The sequence below is a fragment of the Micromys minutus genome (assembly GCF_963924665.1).
Source record: "Micromys minutus genome assembly, chromosome: X".
In the NCBI taxonomy this organism is placed as follows: Eukaryota; Metazoa; Chordata; class Mammalia; order Rodentia; family Muridae; genus Micromys; species Micromys minutus.
This window is the reverse complement of record NC_137970.1, coordinates 73,345,391-73,368,247: the sequence shown is the minus strand read 5'-3', so window position 1 is coordinate 73,368,247 and position 22,857 is coordinate 73,345,391. Positions and strand designations below refer to the sequence as shown.

The 22,857-nt window shown below is 41.1% G+C and overlaps 2 protein-coding genes across 2 annotated transcripts in view; both read left to right on the top strand.

The window, feature by feature from the left end:
* NOX1 (NADPH oxidase 1) overlaps nt 1-22,857 on the top strand; it is a gene marked incomplete at both ends in the record, with an annotated part of 376,148 nt that overhangs the window by 299,795 nt on the left and 53,496 nt on the right. The gene's annotated exons all lie outside the window — the stretch shown is intronic.
* Nucleotides 1,314-12,382, top strand: XKRX (XK related X-linked; the record flags this gene model as incomplete). Its single annotated transcript, XM_080910973.1, has 3 exons — nt 1,314-1,645; nt 5,830-6,098; nt 11,637-12,382. The coding sequence occupies 3 exons, from the start codon at nt 1,314-1,316 to the stop codon at nt 12,380-12,382; spliced, it is 1,347 nt and encodes a 448-aa protein (XP_080767099.1).

Sequence of the window (22,857 nt, the reverse complement as noted above, 5' to 3'; positions counted from 1 at the left end):
TTGATCTCTATCTGATTCAATCTTCCCTTTGCTGCATACAGACTTACCTGAATGGGAAACCTCTGACCCAGTTCCCACTTAGGCTCCTGCTTTTCTGATATTATCTGGAGGGCAATAGGACCTGGGGAGGTTCAACCCTGTGGCCAAGGGAGACACACCTGCCTAACTGCAACTGCGTGGGTTGAGCAAGTGTGGGAGCGGAGTTACTTTAGCTAGCTGTGGAGGGAGGGGTAGATGTGGGTACATGCTGCTGCTCCAGGAGAAGAGGAAAGGCTGTGGCTCCTTCCTGGATCCCGAAGTCATGGTGAGAAATACTGCTGAAGACTGGTGCAGGGTCCTTTTGTGCTGTGCCTCGCTACCTGGGACATCCTTTGGCTATTCATCTTGGAACTCTGGCTTATTTTGTTTTGCCCAGCTGACTCTCGCACTCGCCCACTCGCCACCAACACCCCACCCAAGTCATCCAGGTGCCATAGTTACCAAACCCCAGGACCCGCCGCACTTCTCAAACTGTGCCTTTTGTAGCAAAGTGTCTCCGTGAAGACACCCCTCTCCAGCCTCTTCTATCCGGTGCCACGCGCTCTGCTTCTTTCCGAGGAGACATCCTTGGGGACAGTGGTGGCATTGCTTGGTCCCCTAACCAGGCGGCCTTAGGGGCGGGGCTTGGAGAACCTACTTGAGAAAGTTACCTCCCTACAGGTCCTGAGAGAGCTCTTCTGAGCCCGGGAGCAGGCTAGCGAATAGGCACAGCCTAGCAGCAGGTTGGATGGAAACCTAGGTGCTGAACTGAATCTTTGACAGGACACCCAGGCTGCGCTCCCTCTTCTACCTTGGCTCAGTTCTCTGCTGACTTGAGAGGATACAGGGATGAGAATCCCTAAGAAGAAGCTGCTGAGTGTGTGATGTACCTCCTCAAAGTGGCTACTCTCCTGCCTGGGGGACTATGAAAGGAGGCTCGGCAGAAACAGCTGTTCCTTGCCTTTTCACGCGCCTGGAATCGGACACCAGACTCAGTGCTGGAGTGCTTGTCCAAGTTTCTCAGCACATATGTTGAAGATTGTATTCCAGGGCCAATCAAGAGTGAAGTTCAAAGAGATCCTCCTGGACTCCCCATTCCAGACTCTCGAGTTAAGTCTAGAAGCGAGGTGTCTCCTGTTCTGACTTGTTGGTCTTCATTCAGGGACTCGACTAGCCATGGTCCACCTGACTGGTCCTTGGACAACAGTGGATATGGGAGTGCGGGTTGGGGAAAGGCTCTTTTAGGGATGGATGGCAAAGAGCTCTGAACTCCAAACGATAAGAGAGTCTCCACAATGGACAGAGTTTATGAAATTCCTGAGGAGCCAAATGTGGTTCCTATTTCATCTCTGGAAGATGTCATCCGTGGGCCTAACCCACGCTTTACCTTCCCATTTAGTATCCTCTTCTCCACCTTTTTGTACTGCGGGGAGGCGGCATCTGCCTTGTATATGGTTAGAATTTACCGGAAGAATAATGAAACCTTCTGGATGACATACACCTTTTCTTTTTTTATGTTTTCATCCATCATGGTTCAGTTGACCCTCATTTTTGTCCACAGAGACCTGGCCAAAGATAGACCACTGTCATTATTTATGCATCTAATCCTCTTGGGACCTGTTATCAGGTGAGCATTTTAAAATCTCTCCCCAACCAACCCCCTTCAAACAGGTACGGAGGAGGATGAGGCTAATGTTTTCACGACTGGTGATACTGTGCTTCTAATCTAAATAATTCTTCCATTCCTCCTTGCTCGAGTTCCCTGTCTACTGTCCCACACCTTATCCGAAATCTTGGGTACGGCTGTAGTGACTTTGTGGCATGGGTATGAGTGCTGTCACTAATAAGTCTTGATTAGACAATTCTTACTGAGTTCGTGTTGTGAAAACAGGTAGGGGACCAATAAATTCAGTCACCTTGTGCTCTCAAGCTATAGCTACAGAGGGATTATTTTTCACTTTACTTGGATGAAACCAAGGGTAGTGAGCATGCCAAGTAAGTACTGTCTCATTGAGCTATAGTCCTAGCCTCCAGAGTCAATAATTTGAATTCTGCGATTAAGATGCTCAATGAATGAATAAATATATATTCCTGCCTTCATTCATTCTGACATTCACTTTTAATACCTTGGACTTCTTGGCCTGTTTTTTATTTTCTGGCCATTTTCAAATTTTCTAGAGTTAGTTGACACCTGGAAAGTACTTTGTGTAATAGGAGGTAGCAAACTGGTACTACAACTCGATGAAGTTCAGTTTTCGTTATTGGTAGATCAGTTTCTTGCTTGTTTCTTGTTATGTTTTTTGCAGTAAATCTGCACAGATTGGAAGAACCAAAGGAAGGTAGTATACCTCTGTCTGCAGTTCTTAGCAAAGAGCGCTGTATCAGGTATTCCCATTCACATTGCTTTGAGCAAGATGAGAATGTTCTTAATTGTAGGGAGACAGACAGGCATCTGTGCCCACAGACTCATCTGGATGCTATGGGGTTTCATTGTAGAGAAATATTACATAACTTATGAGGTCAGGAGGGAGGAATGGATCAAGTTTGTCATGACTGTAAGAGAGACAAGCATCTGTAGTCAGCTGAGGAATGTAGGTCACAGTGTTGATGTTGTAATCACAATAGGAAGATAGCTCATAAGAGATCTAAAATGTCTGTGAAATAGATTAAGAATTGGATCCCCATTAATGAAATTTATTATCAGTGGATATATTCATTTGTCAATTATATTTCCATAAATCTGGAAAATATTTATCAATATTGTTTTAAGCAAGGAGAAACTGGTTAGGTTCCATCACAGAAAATGTGGGCTGTCTTTAAAAAGCAGTGGCTTGAATTAGGAGCTCTAAGTTTTGTTCTCTTGTTATTCACTAGATGTATGGCCTCAGTGGCAACTCCTAAAGATGCCTTGGGCCTCAGTTCCCTCATCTGTAAAATAAATGGATTAGGTTTGACTTTGTGTTCCAAATCCAACTGCTCACAAGGGTTATGTGTATACTGTAAATGAACGAGGTAGGGCAATTATTAGAAAATAGTCTCACATGTAAAAGAAATGGAAACAAAGTCTCAGTGTTAAAGAAATGGAATACCATGGCAAAATGGTATCTGGAATGTGCCTGACTAGCAAGTAGTCTTTAAAACTGTAACCCACTGTTTCTATGTTGGAATTCAGACTCTGTATTGACAGGCCTAATATTGAGAAGTTAGTTCCCAAGACAAGGTTTTGTGAGATAGTTCATGATTTACAATTTGGCAACTTACTGAAAGAAAAATAAGGAAAGAAAGAAAGAACAAAAGAAAGGGAGGAAGGAAGGAAGGAAGAAAGAAAGAAAGAAAGAAAAAGAAAGAAAGAAAGAAAGAAAGAAAGAAAGAAAGAAAGAGAAGGAAGAAGACAGTATGAACTATTCTATATTCCTAATGTGCAGATGTGACTCAGATGGTCATATGTAACTTGATATAATGTTACTTTCCTGTTCAAACTTTTTGAAGTTAGCTGTAAAAGGAAGACTTTATCTTTAACTTGGAGCTGTGGAATTTCAAGATGTCACTACAGTCTCAAGAAAACAAATTTTTGCTACTTTTCAAAATGTAATATACCAAATTAGCAGCTAAAGAGGATGCAGGCATCTAGCCCACAGCCCTCAGGTTTTACTTCCCTTTTCTTGTTTGTGGTCTTCTAAGCTGTTTTTCACTTTGCTCAATATAGAGCATTGTTCACTGTTTTTCAAATTTGTCATTTAATTTGTACTGCACATGGATTGAGCAACATTTCAAACACCAGTTACACTAATCCTACAGCAGGAAGAATAATTGATTTTATTGAAAATGTTTATATACTTTTAAGACTTTCATATATATATATATGTACATATATAAAGTGTTTATATATAAACACTTGTTGAGTCCATTTAGTTTATTTATATGTATACATGTTTAAAGCTGACCCAGTAACTATTAATTGCCTGTAGTTCTTCAGATGAATAATTGTAAACTCAGAAATTATGTTATTCATACACCTATTTTTAAGGCCCATTATTGTTTCAAGGTATAGCTCTCTTACATACAATGCAAACGTGCTTCTGAAAAATCTGTGTACTCTGGTTTACTATACCACAGGAGTAAGCAACACACCCTTACTTAAAGTATCAAATAGCCTTGTGTCACAGGCAGAAGACTTCATGAAGCCCCTCCCCCAAAAGTTTGTTAACCAATAGTATGGATGGTCTTAAAATTGTACTTGGACATTTTCTCCTAAGTAGTGAAAGTTGTAATTTCTTTTCTTTCCTTCCTTTTTTTCCCCAAGGTTTGTCTAGAGAAAGTGGAATTTTCAGGGCTAGAAAGATGGCTCAATGAATAAAGCTCTTTCTGAGCACACATGAAGATTTGAGTTTAGGTCCCCAAAACCCATGTACATAGACCTTTATTCCCAGTAGTCCTATAGTGAGATGGGAGGGAAAGACGAGAATCCCCAGAAACTGTGGGCCAGCTGGCCTGGTGAACACAAAGAGAACCATCTCAAACAAGAGGCAAGGCAAGGACCAAGGCTATCCTTTGATCTCTACATACCATACACAAACTGTGGTACATGTATGCCTACACACACGCACACACACACACACCACATGCATAAAAGTGGAAATTTCTTCTGTACATATTGGAGTAGTACATATGAAAAAATTCCAGGGGATCCTGTGGAAAGTGACAGCAAGTTCCTTAGATTTTAAACCTTTCTAGTAAGAGTCAAAACTTAGAAAGCACATCAGTCCCGAACTTGTCTTTACTGTGTTTCTGTGAGCCGTGCTCTCCGGTCTCATCTTCTGCCATTTCCCATCTTCATACTCATTCTTTCATTTGCTCAGCAAATGTCGATCAAATTCCCACTGGGTGACAAGAGCCGGAAGCAAGATAGGGAGAGCCTCTGCCCTCAATCTATTGGAGATGCTTTCTTAATTTCCACTACAAATATTCTTGTCAAAAATGGTTAAGTTTCCATTCTTTTCAGGGTGAATGTATGTGTGTTGGGGGGGGGGCAGAGCAATAACTCAGGTGTAACAAAACAGCATATACTAGTTGCTTTTTTTTCTTCTGTTTACCCCTTGAGAACTGCCAGAGACTTTTGGTTTTGATGGGGGAGGTGTGGGAGAGTCACAGGAAATCAGCTCTCAGCAAGACTTCAAGGGTAAGGTTATTTTCTTCATAAAGAAAAAAAAATCAGGTTTAAAAGGGATCTCTCCCCCCAAAAGAGTCACAGACATGAAAAAGAGATGTTTTCTCAGAAAAACAGAACCTAAGAATCTGAATGCATTTATTAAAGAATGTTTGAATTTAGGAATTGAAGGACTTGTGAAATCCAGGACCTTTTGGAGCCCGCATCTTTCTCTCTGAATATAGTATTTCTTAATACTGTTGTATTTGAGGCACATTTTGAAAACCACATAGTTTGAGGAGATAAAACAATTCCTTGGCTACAAAGTATTTCTGAAATGTTGTTCTTAGGTAAGGGGTGGGGAGAGGAAGAGGGAGAGAGGGGGGGCGGGGAGAGAGAGAGAGAGAGAGAGAGAGAGAGAGAGAGAGAGAGAGAGAGAGAGAGAGAGAGAGAGAGAGAGAGAGAAAGAGAGAACTTAGACCCAAAGTGACTTACTTATTTATACAAGATATGGCCAACCCTTTGATTCATGTGTAATGGACAGAAGAAAGAAACTGCCAAAAATTAATAATAATACTCCTTCCTCTCCTACATTTTTCCCTTTATGACAACTTCCTTTCTTGGGACAATTTTAGCTAAGTTCCCATGATGCTTTAATCCCGCAGATGTTTGGAGGCCATGATTAAGTACCTTACACTGTGGAAGAAAGAGGGGCAGGAGGAGCCATATGTCAGCCTCACCCGAAAGAAGATGCTAATAGATGGCCAGGAGGTGCTGATAGAATGGGAGGTGGGCCACTCCATCCGGACCCTGGCTATGCATCGTAATGCCTACAAACGTATGTCACAGATTCAAGCCTTCCTGGGCTCAGTGCCCCAGCTGACCTATCAGCTATATGTGACTCTGATCTCTGCAGAAGTCCCCCCGGGTAGAGGTGAGTGGGGTCAAGAGAAGGGAGGGCTCTGTTTAAACCAAGAGTCTAAGAAGTCTAAGCCTGAATATACTGACTACTAGCCTCACGTACAATTTAAAGAAAAAAGAAATACTCTACATTAAAGCACATTCTCTCAGTACTGTTGTTCGTATTTCGAATGCCCCATAACTATGTCTGCTTAATAACTTATTGTTTGGGGATGGCAGAGGTTTTGAATGCTTTCATCAGCGCAAATAGGTCTCTAAGGCAGTTCTAGAACTTACGGAGGCAGACATTTCAGACCTGCCAGAACTTTTAGACTGGGATAAGCTGTGTTTAAATTAAATTTTTTTTCAAACACCCCCTTTTGCCACCATAGCATTCAGAAACAAAAAGAAAGAAAACTTTCCCCCACCACCAGTACACAGTGTTGCAGTTGATGACTTTGTTTAGACACGGCCACCTTAGAGTAAAGGTTCTCAAATATGTCTGTATTTCACATCATGTGGAAAGGTTCCTTTTCTCTTTTCTTTTTGTGTTTGTGATGGGATCTCACGTTTTATTCCAGGCTATTTTCCATTATATAGCCCTGGCCCACATCTAACTCATGGCAACCCTCCTGCTGAGCTTCCCTAGTGCTGGGATCATAGCTAGGTGACTTGGAAGGTTCTTTTTGAAAATTACCTTCCCTCCTCAGACCCAAATTAATCAGAGTGTGGGGAAGCCAGGAATGTGCACTTGTAGAAAGTGCCCTAGTAGGTCCTAGCTAGTTTCATTAAAGAGCCAAAGATGTAATTATTTCTGCCCATGGTAGTAGAGAGAAAGAAAAAAAAAAGGAGGCAGAGGATGGATACAGGTCAGTCATGCCTGGTCCAAGGACTGACCTTTCTTAATGATCTCTGGAGGAAGTTACAAAGCAGCCACTGACATAAATTCTTAATCGTAAACAGATGAATCTCTACATGAGTAAGACCTCTAGCAGAGGAAGCAATGTGAGTCAGGAATGTCAAGGTCAAGATCAAATCTTGTTCATGGGTTTTACTAGCTGGGGTTTGCCTCCTCTGGCAGATGCAGCTTCAGATGTGGGTAAAGTTTGGACCATTTCTTTGTAGGTAGTAAGTTCTGGCTCTGTTTGGCCAAGTCCTCTGTCTCAAATGAATGGAAGGGGGAGCAAACTCTATCCCCTTTGCTTCATTAACAGTTGTTTATGAAGTTCTGTTGGTTTGGAAGCTTTTTACAAGCGAATGCTTGACAGTAGTTTGAGAACAAAATGTTGATTACTTCCTGAGAATTTTGAGAGTTGGAAAACCATCTAGTTAAAATATGTATACGACACAAAAGTGACAAACGTGCAAACTGACTGACCTACAGGTAATTGTGTCTGCACAGAAAATTTCTGGGAAGTTACAAAAAATAATCCTACCTCAAGAAGGCAGCAGGGTGATAGTCCCTTTAAATTATTCTGTATGAAAACTTACCATCTTAATGCACTACTATTTTTCTTTTATTTTTAAATTATAAAAGTTAGATAGTTTTGTAACTTCTCAGACCACATAGAATAAATAGAAAATAGAATGTCACTCACCAAAAATAATTTCTGTTATCCATTCAGTATATATCTTTCCAAACACCAATTTACTGTGTATACATACTGTGGATGAAGAGTATACATACTCTTCAATTGAGAGTGTGTACCTTGCATATTGATGGCCTTGGGTTAAATGCTAATACTGCAGGGAACACACACACACACACACACACACACACACATATATTTGAAATACTCAATTTTTACATATTAAAATATTCATTGTTCATAGTTTTTGCCTTTTTGCATTTTTGGATATATTCTCCTTTTAAATTTTTTAATTTAATTTTTAAAAATTATTCACTTTACTGCACTTCTCCAGGTCACCCCCTCCCACAGTCCTTCCCTATTCCCCCTCCCTTCTATCTGAGCGGTTCAGCTTCCCCAGGTATCCCCCTCCCACAGCTTCAAGTCTCTGTGAGGCTAGGCGCATCCTCTTCCACTGAGGCCAGACAAGGCAGTCCAGCTAGAAGAACATATTCCACAGACAGGCAACTGCTTTTTGGATAGTCCCGTTCCAGCTGTTCGGGACCCACATGAAGATCAAGCTGGACATGTGCTACTTGTGAATGGGAAGGCCTAGGTCCAGCCCGTATGTGTTCTTTGGTTGGAGATTCAGACTCTGAGAGCCCCAATAGTTCAGATTACTTGACTCTCTTGGTCTTCCTGTGGAGTTCCTATCCCCTTCAGGGCCCACAATCCTTCCTCCTATTCTTCCATTCGAGTTCTCAAGCTCCATCCACTGTTTGGCTGTGGGTGTCTGCATCTGTCTGAGTCAGCTGCTGGGTGGAGCCTCTCAGAGGACAACATGCTCCTGTCTGCAAACATAACAGAGTAGCATTAATAATAGTTGGGGATTGGTGCTTGCCCATGGGATGGGTCTCAAGTTAAACCTGTTATTGGTTGGCCATTCCCTCAGTCCCTGCTCCATCCCGCATGTTTCCATTTCTTGTAGACAGGATAAATTTTGGATTGAAAGCTTTGTGGATGGGTTGGTGTCTTTATCGATCCACTGGGGTTCCTGACTGGGTACAAGAGGTGGCTTCTTCAGGTTCCATACCCCCAATGTAGTCAGTCACAGCTAAGGTTTCACACCCCCATTAGTTCTTGGGTGCCTCCCTTATCCCAGGTCTTTTACTTTTCTTTTCTTTTTTGCCTTTTGTTACAGGTTTTTTTTATAGCAAATGTCTAAATTGATTGATTTCCAAGATCAATTTTCCAATTACCACATCTTTTAATTTTTTAAAAAATTATGTGTATGAGTTTGTCTGTACTTGTATATGTGTATCACTTGCATACCTGATGCTTGGGGAGGCCAGAAAATCAGATTTCCTGGAACTGTAGTTACAGGTGGTTATGAGCCTCCTTATAGGAGCTAGGAACTGAATCTGGGTCCTCTTTAAGAGTAGCAAGTACACTTAACTGCTGGGCCGCCTATCTAGCTGTTAAGCTTTAATTTTATATTTTAGAAATTATTTGTATGTGTTTATGTATGTTTCTGTGTGTATGTGTGCATGGGGGGGGTATGTATACCAGAGTTCAGGTACCTTCAGAGGCTAGAGAAGAGGTATCAGATGTGCCTGGGGTGAGTTACAGGTAATTATAAGCTGCACATTGAGGTTAATAAAGGAAAGAACTCAAGTCTTTTTCAAAGTAGTGAGTGTTTTTAACCACTGAGCCCTCTCTCCAGCCTCCATTTCCCCAATCTTAAACAATAACCATGAAAGCAAAAAAAAAAAAAAAAAAAAAAAACCACTGAGTTTGGATTGAGTTAAATTACTTAAGCTCGGGGGTTTTATATGAACAGTCAATTCTGTGTTGGATGGTGAGAATAGGAAGAGTAGTTCAGAAAACCAAGAGCAAATGCTCTGCAATTCTCTATTCATGGCTTTGGGGAAGGGGAGGGAAAGGGGCAGTGGAGGAAGTGGAAGACAGAAGCTATAGACACTTCTCTAAGTCTTCCACGTGGAATTATTTCATTCAATCTTCAAAACAACTTTATCTATGAGGTTATTATTATTCTCAGTTTACAAAAGACACAATGGTAGACACAGAAGTAAATCCCCCCTCCCCAAGGATTTGGAAGGATTTTGAATCCCAAGCATTCATTTTGCCTTTGTCAATTCATAAGTCTTCATCATCCCACAAACCTTTATCAAGCATGCACTGTATTTCAGACAGTGATGTTAGCTTGTAAGGGTAGAGAAAAATAGTTATGGTCTCTTCTGCCTTCATGAGATTTCTTTTACATTTTTTGGGGGGGCATACACATGTGGAGTGAATCATCCTAGAAGACTGGTTTCTTGAAGCAGATACAGATCAAAGATTAGACTTCAGCTACAGATGGCAGTTTCCGGGCGTGGTGGTCCAGCACTTGAGAAGTAGAGACAGGATCTCTGTGAGTTTGAGTATAGCTTGGTCTGTATTGCAAGTTCCAGTCCAGCTAGGGCTACAACACAGTGCGACCTGGTTTCAAAAAGAAGCATCAGAGGAGGCAGAGGAAGAGAAGGAAGAGGAAAAAATCTTATATGTCTTCTAAGATTTTTTCCCCCAGATAGTTTCAGTGTATTTTTCCTTTCTCACTGTTCTTAGAATGCCATTCGATCAGTTAGGTTTACGCCATAACTTTTTGTGTGTCCTTTCCATGTTGGTGACTTCTCAGTATTTGTTGTAAGACTTATTCATTTTGAAAAGTTTATTTTGTGTATCTCTGTGTAGCTCTTGCATTGTATGTTCATCCAGAAATTCTAAATCAGAAACAGAAAAAAGGAATGCACAAAAGGACAATTTTACTATATTTATTTGCTTACCTTTTATAGTACTGGAGCTTGAATCTGTGGCTTTCCTCATGCTCAGTAAGACCTTTGCCATATACGCAGCCCAAAGATTTAAAAGAAACTCATTCAAAACCCTGTCAACATTATAGAAGGTGTTTTGATTTATTTATTCTATTTTTTTCTGTGTGTGATATTTTGCTTTACTGCATATATTTCAGGTCTACAGTGAGAAGTTTTGATACATGTATACCACTTTATACAATCACTATTTGTGTGTGTGTGAAGTCTTTTAGAAAATGACAAGTGTGAAATATAATGCCAAGCTGTATATTAGAGCCCCCAAATGTAATCATTTTGTAACAGAAACTCCTGTTCCCTAGCCCTAGCTTCTGGGAAGTATTGCCCTATTCTGTTTCTTTGAATCTAGATCATTTATTACCTTCCAAATGGGGTAATACGTAATTTTTATTTCTGAGTCTTGCTCATTTCACTTAGCATAAAGTACTCGATGCTCATCCATTCTTTTGCAATGATACAATTTCCTTCATATTATTGTGGACTAAATCCCACAGCATATGCATACCCTTTTCTTTACACATGCCCTCATAATTAGACACTTAGGTTGTTTCCATATACTAGCTATTCTGTATCTCGATGCAGTGGACAACATAACAGCATTCTTTGAGATGCTGATTGTCTTTCCTTTGTGCACGTACCCAGTAGTGGAATTGTTGGATCATATGCTAGTTCTAGTTTTAATTATCTTTATGCTCTTTTTCACAGTGGCAATATCAATGTATATTTCAGCTATGTATAAAAGTTCAATTTTCCCCATATCTTTGTTAGATTTTTCCCCTAAATCATGGCCACCCTACCAGGTATGAGGCAATAACTTCCTGTGCTCATTCTTTGCACTGAACTCTACCACCAGCTCTCACTGTGATTTGCATTTTCATTTTTCTAATGATCTGTGATATTGAACATCCTTTTTTATATCTGCTAGTCATTTCTATGTCTTTGTAACAATGTTTATTTGGGTGTGTACTGTTTGTATACACAACTATGTCCATCTATAAGTCTATTCTTTATTAAGAAATGCACCAAGCCCTGCCCATCATCTTTGGACCTCTGGCTTTGAGTAAAGTCTTCACCGCAGAGACTTATTGCTTCTTCGTCTCTTTCCTTATTTTGCAGCTGTGTTAATGGTTTTTTCCCTGATATCTGTCACCTATGGGGCTACCCTCTGCAATATGTTGGCTATCCAGATCAAGTACGATGATTACAAGATTCGACTTGGGCCACTGGAAGTCCTTTGTATCACCATCTGGAGGACATTGGAGATCACTTCCCGCCTTGTGATTCTGGTGCTCTTCTCGGCCACCTTGAAGTTGAAGGCTGTGCCCTTCTTAGTGCTCAACTTCTTGATCATCCTCTTTGAGCCCTGGGTTAAGTTCTGGAGGAGTGGTGCCCAAATGCCAAACAATATTGAGAAAAATTTCAGCCGAGTTGGCACTCTGGTGGTACTGATTTCTGTCACCATCCTCTATGCTGGCATCAACTTTTCTTGCTGGTCAGCCATGCAGCTGAAGTTGGCAGACAGAGACCTTGTGGACAAAGGTCAGAACTGGGGACATATGGGACTGCACTACAGTGTGAGGTTGGTAGAGAATGTGATCATGGTGTTGGTTTTTAAGTACTTTGGAGTCAAAGTGTTACTGAATTATTGTCATTCCTTGATTGCTGTTCAGCTTATTATTGCTTATCTGATTTCCATTGGGTTCATGCTCCTCTTCTTTCAGTATTTGCACCCACTGCGCTCGCTCTTCACCCACAACGTAGTAGACTACCTCCATTGTATCTGCTGCCGCAGACACCATCAGGAAAGGGTTGAGAACTCAGAGACATCCTGTGAGGCTGACACAAGGCAAAGTATTGTCTGATATTTTTCTTCTTCTTCTGAACATTAGAGGGTGGACTTGGGGTTGACAGGAGCAACTGTGAAATTGAAGGAGTTGGTGAGATTCCTGTGTGTGAGTACTCACGGGATCATTTTTCTTGACTCTTCTAGTAAACCTACTGAAAGACAGAGCGACCTCCAAATAGGTTTTATGTCTTTATGATTGACTGCTGTGTTTGGATAACAGGTTTTAGTTTATCCTCATCCTAGTCAACTGAAATAACCTCTAGGAACTTCACTCAGGCTCTGAATTTCTAGCTTTTCCAATTTCATTTGAGGTATTGCTGAGCTTCCCTGGGCTGATCTAAACTCTGCCAGAACACATCAGTACTGGTCAGGGGATGTGATGGCTTACTAATAATGAGCACCTCCCAGAAAGTAGCCTGCTGTGATGCCTTTAACTGTGAGAGTGGCTGGAATGTTTGTATTCTAATGAGGAACTGTAGCTAAGAAGAAGGCTCCATTATTGAAGAAAGCTACTCCCCAAATGGGTTAATACTCATTAGTATTTTACTGGTGGTTATTCAGCAAAGACTTTTAAGAAATCTTTCATAGGCACCCCCTTTGGAGGTTGTGAAGAATAGGATTCCTTCCTATAGGGAATGAAGCAGGATCCCATGTATCTCAGGCTGGGTTCAAAGTCACTATGTAGTTAAGAACTATGTAGCTTGAACTCACAATCTTTCTGCCTTTACCTTCTGAGTGCTGGGATTTCAGATGTGTGCCACTGCATCTGGTTTATATGGTACTGAGGACTGAACCCAGGGCTAGGCAAGCACCATTTATACTGTACTAGGCACTGGAACTGGGGTGAGATAATCACTCTACCAACTGAGACATCCTCGACTCCTAGAATGACTCTTAAGGAACTGTGTAGGCCTCCAGCTCCATTGAGAGAAATGCTTGAATGGCATTTCTCACCTGGTGCCCCATTAATAGGGATTCCATCCAATCTGGCTTTTCTGTCTCTGCATTTTGATTATTGATGTAAACCCCAGAGAAGCTAAACTGTAATTTGAAGTGTTTTCTGATATGTGAAATAAATGAGTATTTCTTTGTGTCTGCTACTGCTGTCCTGGGTATTTTATTGATTTTCACTTAGGGGAATAAAGTAATAATGGCTAAACCACCACCTCCACACTGTTTTATATTAGACTGGGTAACTCCTCAGTGATATAAAGGTGGAAGAGAGAAACAGATCACATGAGATTATCAACACTGCTGTCTCCTTGCAGGATTTTACTTGCTAATGAGATGTACATTTTTATTTTTCAATCTTCTTGTCATTAACAAACCCCAATGACCCACTACATATATATTCTCATGTACCAACATGCTCATATCTCATGGTTGCTTTGGTGGGCTTCTCTGCTGGATTCGTGTCGTTATGGCCACTGCCCACTGGAAAACAATTATCCCAGCATTGTCTGACAAATTATTGCCCCTCACAGACCATTTAAACTGAGACAAACTCCTAAAAGTACGTACTAGCTGAGGAACTATTGGAGTCTGGTGGCTTCCTGGGGGACAGTTTTCTTCAGGAATGCAGCTCCTGAAATGCTTCAGGAGATGCTGCCACACACTTGCACAGGCAGGAAGTGGACTTCAGTGATGGATTTGGAAGGGAATAGCGATGAGGGGATGTAGAGGAAGAATTGGAATGGGGAAAATGGGAGGAAGTTTGATAATTTACTTCTAAAACCATTAAAGTTGAACTAGTTAAGGACTAGTTTCAACTACCATGTTTTGAGAACTTGTAAATAATAAGGTGTGAGGTCTTCTGACACCATCCAGCTTTACTTTTAGCAAAAATTTGCTTTTACCCCCCATACATACACTCTTAGGCTGAGAGAACTCCCCCTTTTCAGTAGTGATCTGTTAACTGGAATTCTGTTTTATCATACGTGTAGTGTGGTTTCACCAACTTTAACTGCTTTGGGGAGCTAACTCAGAAAGATTAATTGTTGAGAAGATTATTGGTTATTCGTTAATTGTGGAGAAGAAGAAGAATTTGGAGACTGCGGAAGTTTCTTTTTACAATCTCAATTCCTTCAAACCATTTTATCCTGACTGAGTTTGGGGTTGCCATATAAGACTCACATGGGCTTCTAACAGCTATTTAAGGAGAATGTGAAGACCATTGTCAGTTCCAAAGAACACCGCCTCTTCAGATCCCAAGCAAGAATTTCTTCTGCCCACTGATTACTGTGCCCTCATTAAAAGCAGGAACGGTATTTGGAACAATGCAATTTGGTGCACAAAAACACGTGAATCAGCTACTTGAAGGGAAAAACTATGAGAACAGAGAGACATAGACTGGGAAAGACCACCTGAGAACCAGATCAGGCAAACATCTCCACCATGTTTCCTCCCAGCCAGGGTGACTTAATATCCTAGGAATGAAGAGAGTTTAGAGGCAGGGATGCGGAGTAATTCCTAACCTGAAAAACCTGCTGCCCTTCCCCCAGGGAAGGGAGAAGAGCTTCCATTTCTATCTTATGCAAATAAACCCTAAGATGCTCCTTTGTGATAATCTTTCTGTCACAGAGCCACTTTCCAGATACACAGAGAGGAAGTAGGGATATGAGAGGGCCGGCAAAGGTACATCTCCATGGCCATTTCAAACATCTGTGTGTGCTCTCTTTTCGCTATATGAAGTTCTTTTATTTTATTTTTCTCAGTACAGAGCTGGCACCCAGTGCCGTACACCGCTAGGCATGTGGTTTACCACTAAGGTGTATACCAATTCCTTTTTTTTTTTTTTTTACTGAAATAGGGTCTTGGTAAGTTGCCCAGGCAGGTCTTGAACTCACTGTGTAGCCTAGGCAGACCTTAAATATGCACCCCCTTGCCCATCTCAGACTCCCTAGTAGCTTAACAGTCCTGTACTACCAGGCACAACTATAATAACCTCTGAAATCTTAAAAGAGCACAGTAAAACTTGCCCAGTATATGGACAGTCTTGCTGAGTAAAGGGAGACACAGAGACTAGACCAGCAAAGGGTTTCTGGATAAGGAAGACAGAACTATGGGGTTTGGGAAAAGAACTACCAAAGCGAGAATTTCTTCCTAGTACTCAACATGCTCTCAACAACTATTGTCATACTACTGGTAATTTTGGTAGGCTAACTATGAGCAAGTCCGCATAGAGGAAGGTGTAGCAAATACATCTAATCTAATATGAAATAATACAATATAAATACGGAAGTATTTTTATATATTCTATTTATATGTTTAGTCCCCACAACTATCTCAAGGTAAGGTATTTGCTATTATACCAAGCCTACGGTCCAGGGAGAGGTTAATGCACAGAGAGGCTAAATGATACACTCAAGGTTGAAGCCAGTATCAAAGTCAGAGTTCAATCAAGACCTAAGCCTCTATGTCTGAAGTGTCTGTGAAATCGTTTTAGAAGTTTCAAGATTCTTTTCTAAGATATATCTAAGTCCCTGTGAAACATTCTTCTCTACAAACGTCTTATCGGAAGACAACACTTAATTCCACCCACAAAGAGCAGTTCTAAAGCACCTGAGATGGAAACTGAATGTGTGTTTGCGGGTACCTGTGGGTTGGTACAAAGGTGTGGGAGGATAGCTGAAGAAGCCTAGTCCCTTTCTAGTTCCAAATCCTTGTCTCATTTACGGGGTTTACTTGCCTGCTTGATTTTGGTTTTTGAGATGGAATTTCACTTTGTATCCTAAGCTGGTCTCTATCTCACTATGTAGCCCAGGCTAGTCTTAACCTCCCAGTCGCCCTGCCACAGTTCCACACATGCTGGGATGATGGGCATCATGATAATGGGGAATGGAAGGCTATGCAGGGAGCAGAGCATGGACTGGGAATCTTTATTTTTGTGTATGTATATGCACGTGCACCACAGTGTTCCTGTAGAGGCCAGGGGACAACTTTTAGTACTCAGTTCTTTTCTTCTACCATGGATTTCAGGTATAAAAGCCAGGTCATGAAGTTTGTGAAACAAATGTTTTACGTGTTGAGCCATGTCCCTGGCCCAGTACTGGAACTTGATGTACTGGTGTCTCAGTTTTGCTGTGAACCTAAAACTGCTTAAAAAATTCTTTTAAAAATCCTGGAGTTCTGGTGGTGGGACAATGGAACTAACACGCGGCCTTTGCCCTAAAACAACCACTTTAAATGCATCTTTAGCAAACTAATTTGATATTAAAACTGTACGTAACTAACTCTAAATGATGTTGTATTTTGGGTCTTTTCCACCTGTAGCACTTTAACCAGCTTGGATTCTAACTTAGCATCATTCAGGTACTTAGCATCTTTGAGAAGACTTTTGTTTGGGGTGTTGGCTTTGCCTTCCTGTTGTGTTCTTTTTCAGGAAGTTAAGGAAAACTTTACATATATTATTCTGAGGAAACCTTCAATCTTTCCCATATTCCCTTTGTTCCTCTTCCCCTGCCCCCTTGTTTTGCATCCTGAGAATCAGAATTGAATAATGATTCCATTTTGTGAACGACCAAAATGTGGGCAGAATGACTTGTTATACAAACCCTTTATATCAATTCTTAGTTTGGAGAGAGGTTAAGGAGATTGATGGAGATTTCTCCTTTCATTAACTAGTTTGAGATATTTGGATTTTATATTACCTCACATGATATTTATAATTGTAGGAGAATATACTACTTAACCCCCCACAAAAAATGAACATTGATTCACATACAACCTGCTCCCACAATAGCTTTAAGGTTAGGATAAAGAGAGGCATATGATTCATAAAATAAATATGAAGAAAATTATGATAGGTGCCTTTCAAGGAAACAGGCTGTGATCTGCTGAGTCCCTACTAGATAACAAGGTCCTTGTTGAATCGTTCATAGACTTTCGTTTTAGTATCAAGGTGCTCTCATGGGGTAGTTTCTCTCTATCTCTGCTTTTAGATAAAGACACAGAAGCCAAGAACGACTTGTCCAAGGTCACACAGTTTTAACTTCAATCCTATTGACCCCAAGATTGAAGTTCTTCCTATTCTACCACACTGCCTCTCATACATAACAGTTGTCATGATCTGTGCTACCCAGGACTGGAGGCAGTGAGCATTTTATACTCGGGTAGGCCCATTCACATACCACATAGAAAAGAACAGGCAAAGGGTCTCTTTTTTAATAATTACATGTAGAGGCCCTGATTTGGATTGAATTTCCTACAGCTACCTTGGTTGTGACTGCTATTTTACTCACAGATGACCCTGGTGGGAATTGAACTCCCTATACAATAGAAAAATCAATGAAAATAGAGTATATGCCCTGCCCTCCAATGAACTGTTACTTAATGGATGCTTGGCATGTTTATAATTCCTGAGAAAGTTTAGCATACCTTTTTTTTCAGTTGTGTATGGTCCACTGTAGGGATCAAATGAGTCCCTAGAGAATTTGTGCTGTAGACATAGCCATGTTGAGACCTCCACAGTCTCAGCTCCATGGAAGTGGCAAATCTTTCCCTGGGTGAAGCTCAGAGGGATGACAAAGCCTTTCTCTGATCTTTGCACAGATGCTAATAGTTTGTGCAGAAAATGGCCAGATGTTTATGGCTCAAAGACTGCTCCCCTATAGAGACTGCTTCTACTGAGATTAGCTAAACCTTTTCCTCCATTCAACTGTCTACCACAAACTGCCTTCTTGATTCAGTTGTATGCATAATAACCCTGTCTTTCTGTTCAGCTGTGTATAGCAAACATGCTGAGCTTCTAGGTGAGAGGGATCGTGGATTCTGCATCAGAGATTGTAGTCCACCCTACCCGTATGTGGGTCTGTGTCTGTGATGTCATCTTTAGCTTACCCAATTCAGTCAATACCTGGATTCATTCTGGACACAGCATTCTTTATATGTGTTTCACTTGTCATATAAACCCTTTCTTCCTGTTTCAAGTTGGAGAGGTTGTCCATCTTTCCCAAGATGCGTTTTTTTTTTTTTTTTTTTTTTTGTCTGTATGTACTTAATATATCACATTTCATATAACCTGGATTTTCTTTGTCTTTGGTCTCTTGGTGTCTTTTGCTTTGGACAATTGGTTTTTGCATATGAGACTTCCCTGAAACCTTCCTTACTCAAACCAGCCTCTGGCTTACCTTGCTCTAGGGACTCTCCTCCGTCTACATCCTCCTAGTTTTCCTGACCTAATTGGCTATGTATCTCTGCTTTAACCAACCTCCCTGCCTGACTCACTCATTTCCTTAACTTATTGTTTTTCCATGGGATTGACCCACTTTGAAATGAGACAGTCCTCCCACCAGCCTCAGCCCCAAAGTACTCACACTCGCTAGACGAGCTTGGCTGTCCCTCAGGCAGGAGAAGGAGACTGAGCAGGGGAGAGTCAGAAAACTCTACTTCTCTTGGAGTCATATGCAAGAACTCACATGCTTGTGGGACAAAAACAGATCGACACCAGAGCAGAAATGCAATCATTTAATTAAGAATGAAACTGAAAGTTGAAACTGTAAGAAGGGATAGTAAGTGACAGCATAATTAAAGTCTATGGGCGTAGCCTGCTCTGGAAACCAGTGAGGCTTTGGGCACTGACCCAGCAGCAGAAGAAATGTACGCATTTGTCTGTAGTGGCTTCATCGGCGTGAAGTATGGGATTTTATTTTATAGTCATATGGGTTACTATCAGAAATGAGATTGACAGAAGCAAAATGCTAAGGGAGCACTGTGGGCAGAGGAGGGAGCACTGTGGGCAGAGGGATTCAGTTTTGACTGAGGAGATGAGGATGGTTTCTTGGAGGATGTAAAGTTTTAATGATGTCTTGAAAGGTAAATAGAATATTTTTTTCATTGGTGATGTTGGGTGGGAATGTATTTTTAGCAGAGAGAACACTACAAGTGATACCACAGAGGTGTCATGGTTCACCGTAGATGTGTTCACTTAATATCAAGTGCTTTCTAGATGCAGTATTTTAGGGATGAGGGACAGAGATTAGGTTGCAAAAGCAGACTTGGGGACAGGAGAAATGCAGAGGGCCCTAAAATACTACTAAAAAGACAATCTGAGCTGGATGTGGTGGGGCACGCCTTTAATTCCAGCATTCAGGAGGCAGAGGCAGGCAGATCTCTGTGAGTTCAAGGTCAGCCTGGTTACAGAGTGAGTTCCAGGTCAGCTAGAGCTACATAGAGTCACCCTGTCTCAAAATAAAACAAACAAACAAAAAAAACACATACAAAGAAGGAGGAGGAGGCCCTGAATCTATAAGCCAGTGGAAGAATGAATAACTGAAAACCTTAAAATTCACATATGGAAATTCACACTTTTGGAAAAACAAACAGTTGAATTTGATCACCTGTGTAGATGACCCCACCACATTCATCAAATCACAGAGTAATTCCAACAGCCCACTGTATTTCTCTTGCTACCCATTCCTCTTCCCACCCACTCCTCTTCCCATTCTAACAATCTCTGATTTGTTCTCTGTGCCTACAGTTGGTCATTTTGAAAATGATGACAAGACATGGAAGTTCTTGAATCGAAGGGCTGTGAGAAAAGGGGTAACGTGACAAGGGCCCTTTCAGAAAGATCACTTTGGGTTTTGTGTAAAGGATGGCCAAGGTGGTGGGGGGTGTAAAATGAGAAGCTAGAAGACCAGCTGCAAGAGTTCAAACCAAAGACGAATGTTTGGTGCATGTGGTACATATTCATTAAAGGGAGGGTTGTAGTTAGGGAAGCAGCTGTGGGAAGAAAATGAAATGGAACTAGGTCATGTTGACATCTCTATATTGCTTTCATATATTTTAGTATGATTACCAAGGGGCTATAATAGCACACACACACAACACAGTGGGCTGCAAAAGAACACACACATTAGACTCCACGGTTTATTCTCTGAAAATGATGAATCTATTTTGTTTTTACAGAATAATGTCTATGAGGTGTAGAAATGTACACCGAGATCTTAAATTGTTATTGCTGCACAGTGGACTTAAAAGGCGGTGATTTTCTTCTCTAACACTCTGCACTTAAACAGCTCTATTTGCTTGGCTGCCACCCTTCTTTCCCCGACCTTGATGCTTCAAGAGTAAAGAACAGAGCCGGTGAAATAGATGTGCTCCTTTCATTCCTGTAACCCTGGACATGTGGTTGCCACAGCACATTTTAACAACCAGGTGTTATTTCTTTGCTCCTGAGGCGAGCCTGTGGTGCTGTGACTAGAGCAAGATTATATAGTTAATGAAAGGTAATTCAACAAATAGAATCCAGGGCTTATAGCCCTAGCTCATAATTCATCAAAAAGCTTCAAGCATACATGAAAGAATAATACAGGAGACTTCCACGTACCATCCCTTGGCTTCAACAATAATAATTTTCCAAAAACTTTCCCCTAATCTTTTCCAACCAATGTGCCACACGCCACCTTTGTTTTGTGAATATTATTTCACTTAGACACCAATAATTATTCATTTCCACCTAACTAGAAGATTTAAATAAAATTTCGCACAAATGACTTTTGCATACATCCACGAGTAAAGATTTTGCTGTTGTTTTAAAAGCAACTACTATGTCATAAACAGGCCATTGGAAATTAACAATAGTTCCTTAGACCTCTGTCAATAATCCAATTTACATAGTCATTTTCAAGCTCTCTTTGCATAGTGGGCAAATTTAGATCAGGATTTAAACAAGGTCCATTAACTGAACTTAGTTTATGAAGTCTCAATTTAATTTTATCCTATAAAACTTGCTCTTCCCCTTTCTTTTAGATTTTTGAGACACTGTCTCACGGTGTATCCCTGATTGTTCTGGAACTTGCTATGCAGATCAAGCTGGCCTGGTCTTGAACTCACAGAGATCTATCTAGTTGACTTGCTTTCTGAGTTGTGGGATCAAAGTCATGCACCACCACACCCAGTTTCCCTTCCCTTTTCCACATCACTGATTTATACACGTGTGTGTGTGTGTGTGTGTGTGTGTGTGTGTGTATCATCTGGGTCCTCTATTTTTTAATAGAGTTGGTGTCTATGGAAAGACATTTTTAATATAGATTTTAAGCACAAGGGTTAAACAAAAATGCACTTGGGAAGAGAGTGAAGAGTTATGTAGATCAGGTTCATTGATGTGGGGAGATCCTATCTAAATGTGGGCAAGGCCATTCCATGGGTTGGACTTCTGTGCAGAATTAAGAGGAAGCAAGCTAAGCACCAATATCCATCACTGTGTTTCTTGGCTGTGGATACAATGTTACAAGTTGTCTCACATCCCTGCCACCATACTTGAATAGACTGTATCCTCAAATTGTGAGCCAAAATAAACCCTTCATCTTCAAGTTGCTATGGACAGGTAGTTGATTACAGAAAGAACTGGGTACAGATAGCCAAGACTTAGTGCCATACTTCCTCCCACAATACATGGTGGCATGTGGTGTCTACCTCCTTGATTTTGATTGATAGCACTGTGCACCAGTGAGATCAGGGGATACTTGCCCATCTCACTCCCATCATTGTAAAGACCCTCATCAGGGATGTGGATGTAGCTCAGTTGAAACAGTGCCTCCTTAGCATGCATGAAGCACTGGATTGGATTCCAGCACTGCAAAAATTGAGCAATTGGAGTGCAGGCCTTCAACCTCTGCACTTAGAAGGGAGAAGCAGGGTGACTAGAAATTTATGTTTGGCTGGGCCAGGCATGGGATGCCAGCCTGGGCTGCATGCGATTCTACCTTTAGAATGAATGAATAAATAAATAAATAAATAATGACAAAATAAAGAGTCCTATCAAGTTACCTAATTAATCATTGCCTAGAGCCAATGTTTCATTAAGGAACTGCAACAAGGAGATTCTTTTTCTAATGCTAATATTTCTTCTGCCTGGATTCTTCTATAAATAGCTACTTTCCCTCATCAGCTATCTCCTTAGTCTGAGTCACAGCGTATTACAGAAAAGGCAAGATAAATGCTTCCTTTTTTTCCTCTTGGCTAGTTTTAGAAATAAATTAAGACACATTAAGTCTTAGGGTGTTCTTTTTTTGGTGGTGGGGGTATGGTTAGTCCGTCAGTGCTTAGGTGGGCTATTTACAACTGTGCCTCAGTCTCTGAAGTTGAGCTAGCAGCATGGAGTGCTGGCAGGCGTTTACAGAGTGTGTATGTTCAGTTCTGGGTGTGCCCATGGCTACCTATTTCATTGATTTACAGAAGTCATGCTAACATCTCTTCTATGCATGTCTTCTGTTTGTTTGCAGTCTCTTTTTTCCCAAAGCTTTTCAGATTGTCCTTTGCTTGAACCAACTGGTATCCCCCCCCTCCCATAGACTGCTGCAAACCACACCTCTCTTCCTTGGAGGCATTCAGCAAATACTACCCAGGAACCTGCTTCAGCCCTTGGAATATTTAAAGTGAAAAGAAACATTTCATAGCCTTTGTATCTTTCTTTGAAGGAGCTACCAGACAGCTAAGCTGCACAGATACAATATTTTGTAAATAAAGTCTGTACTTCTTTCTCTGGCA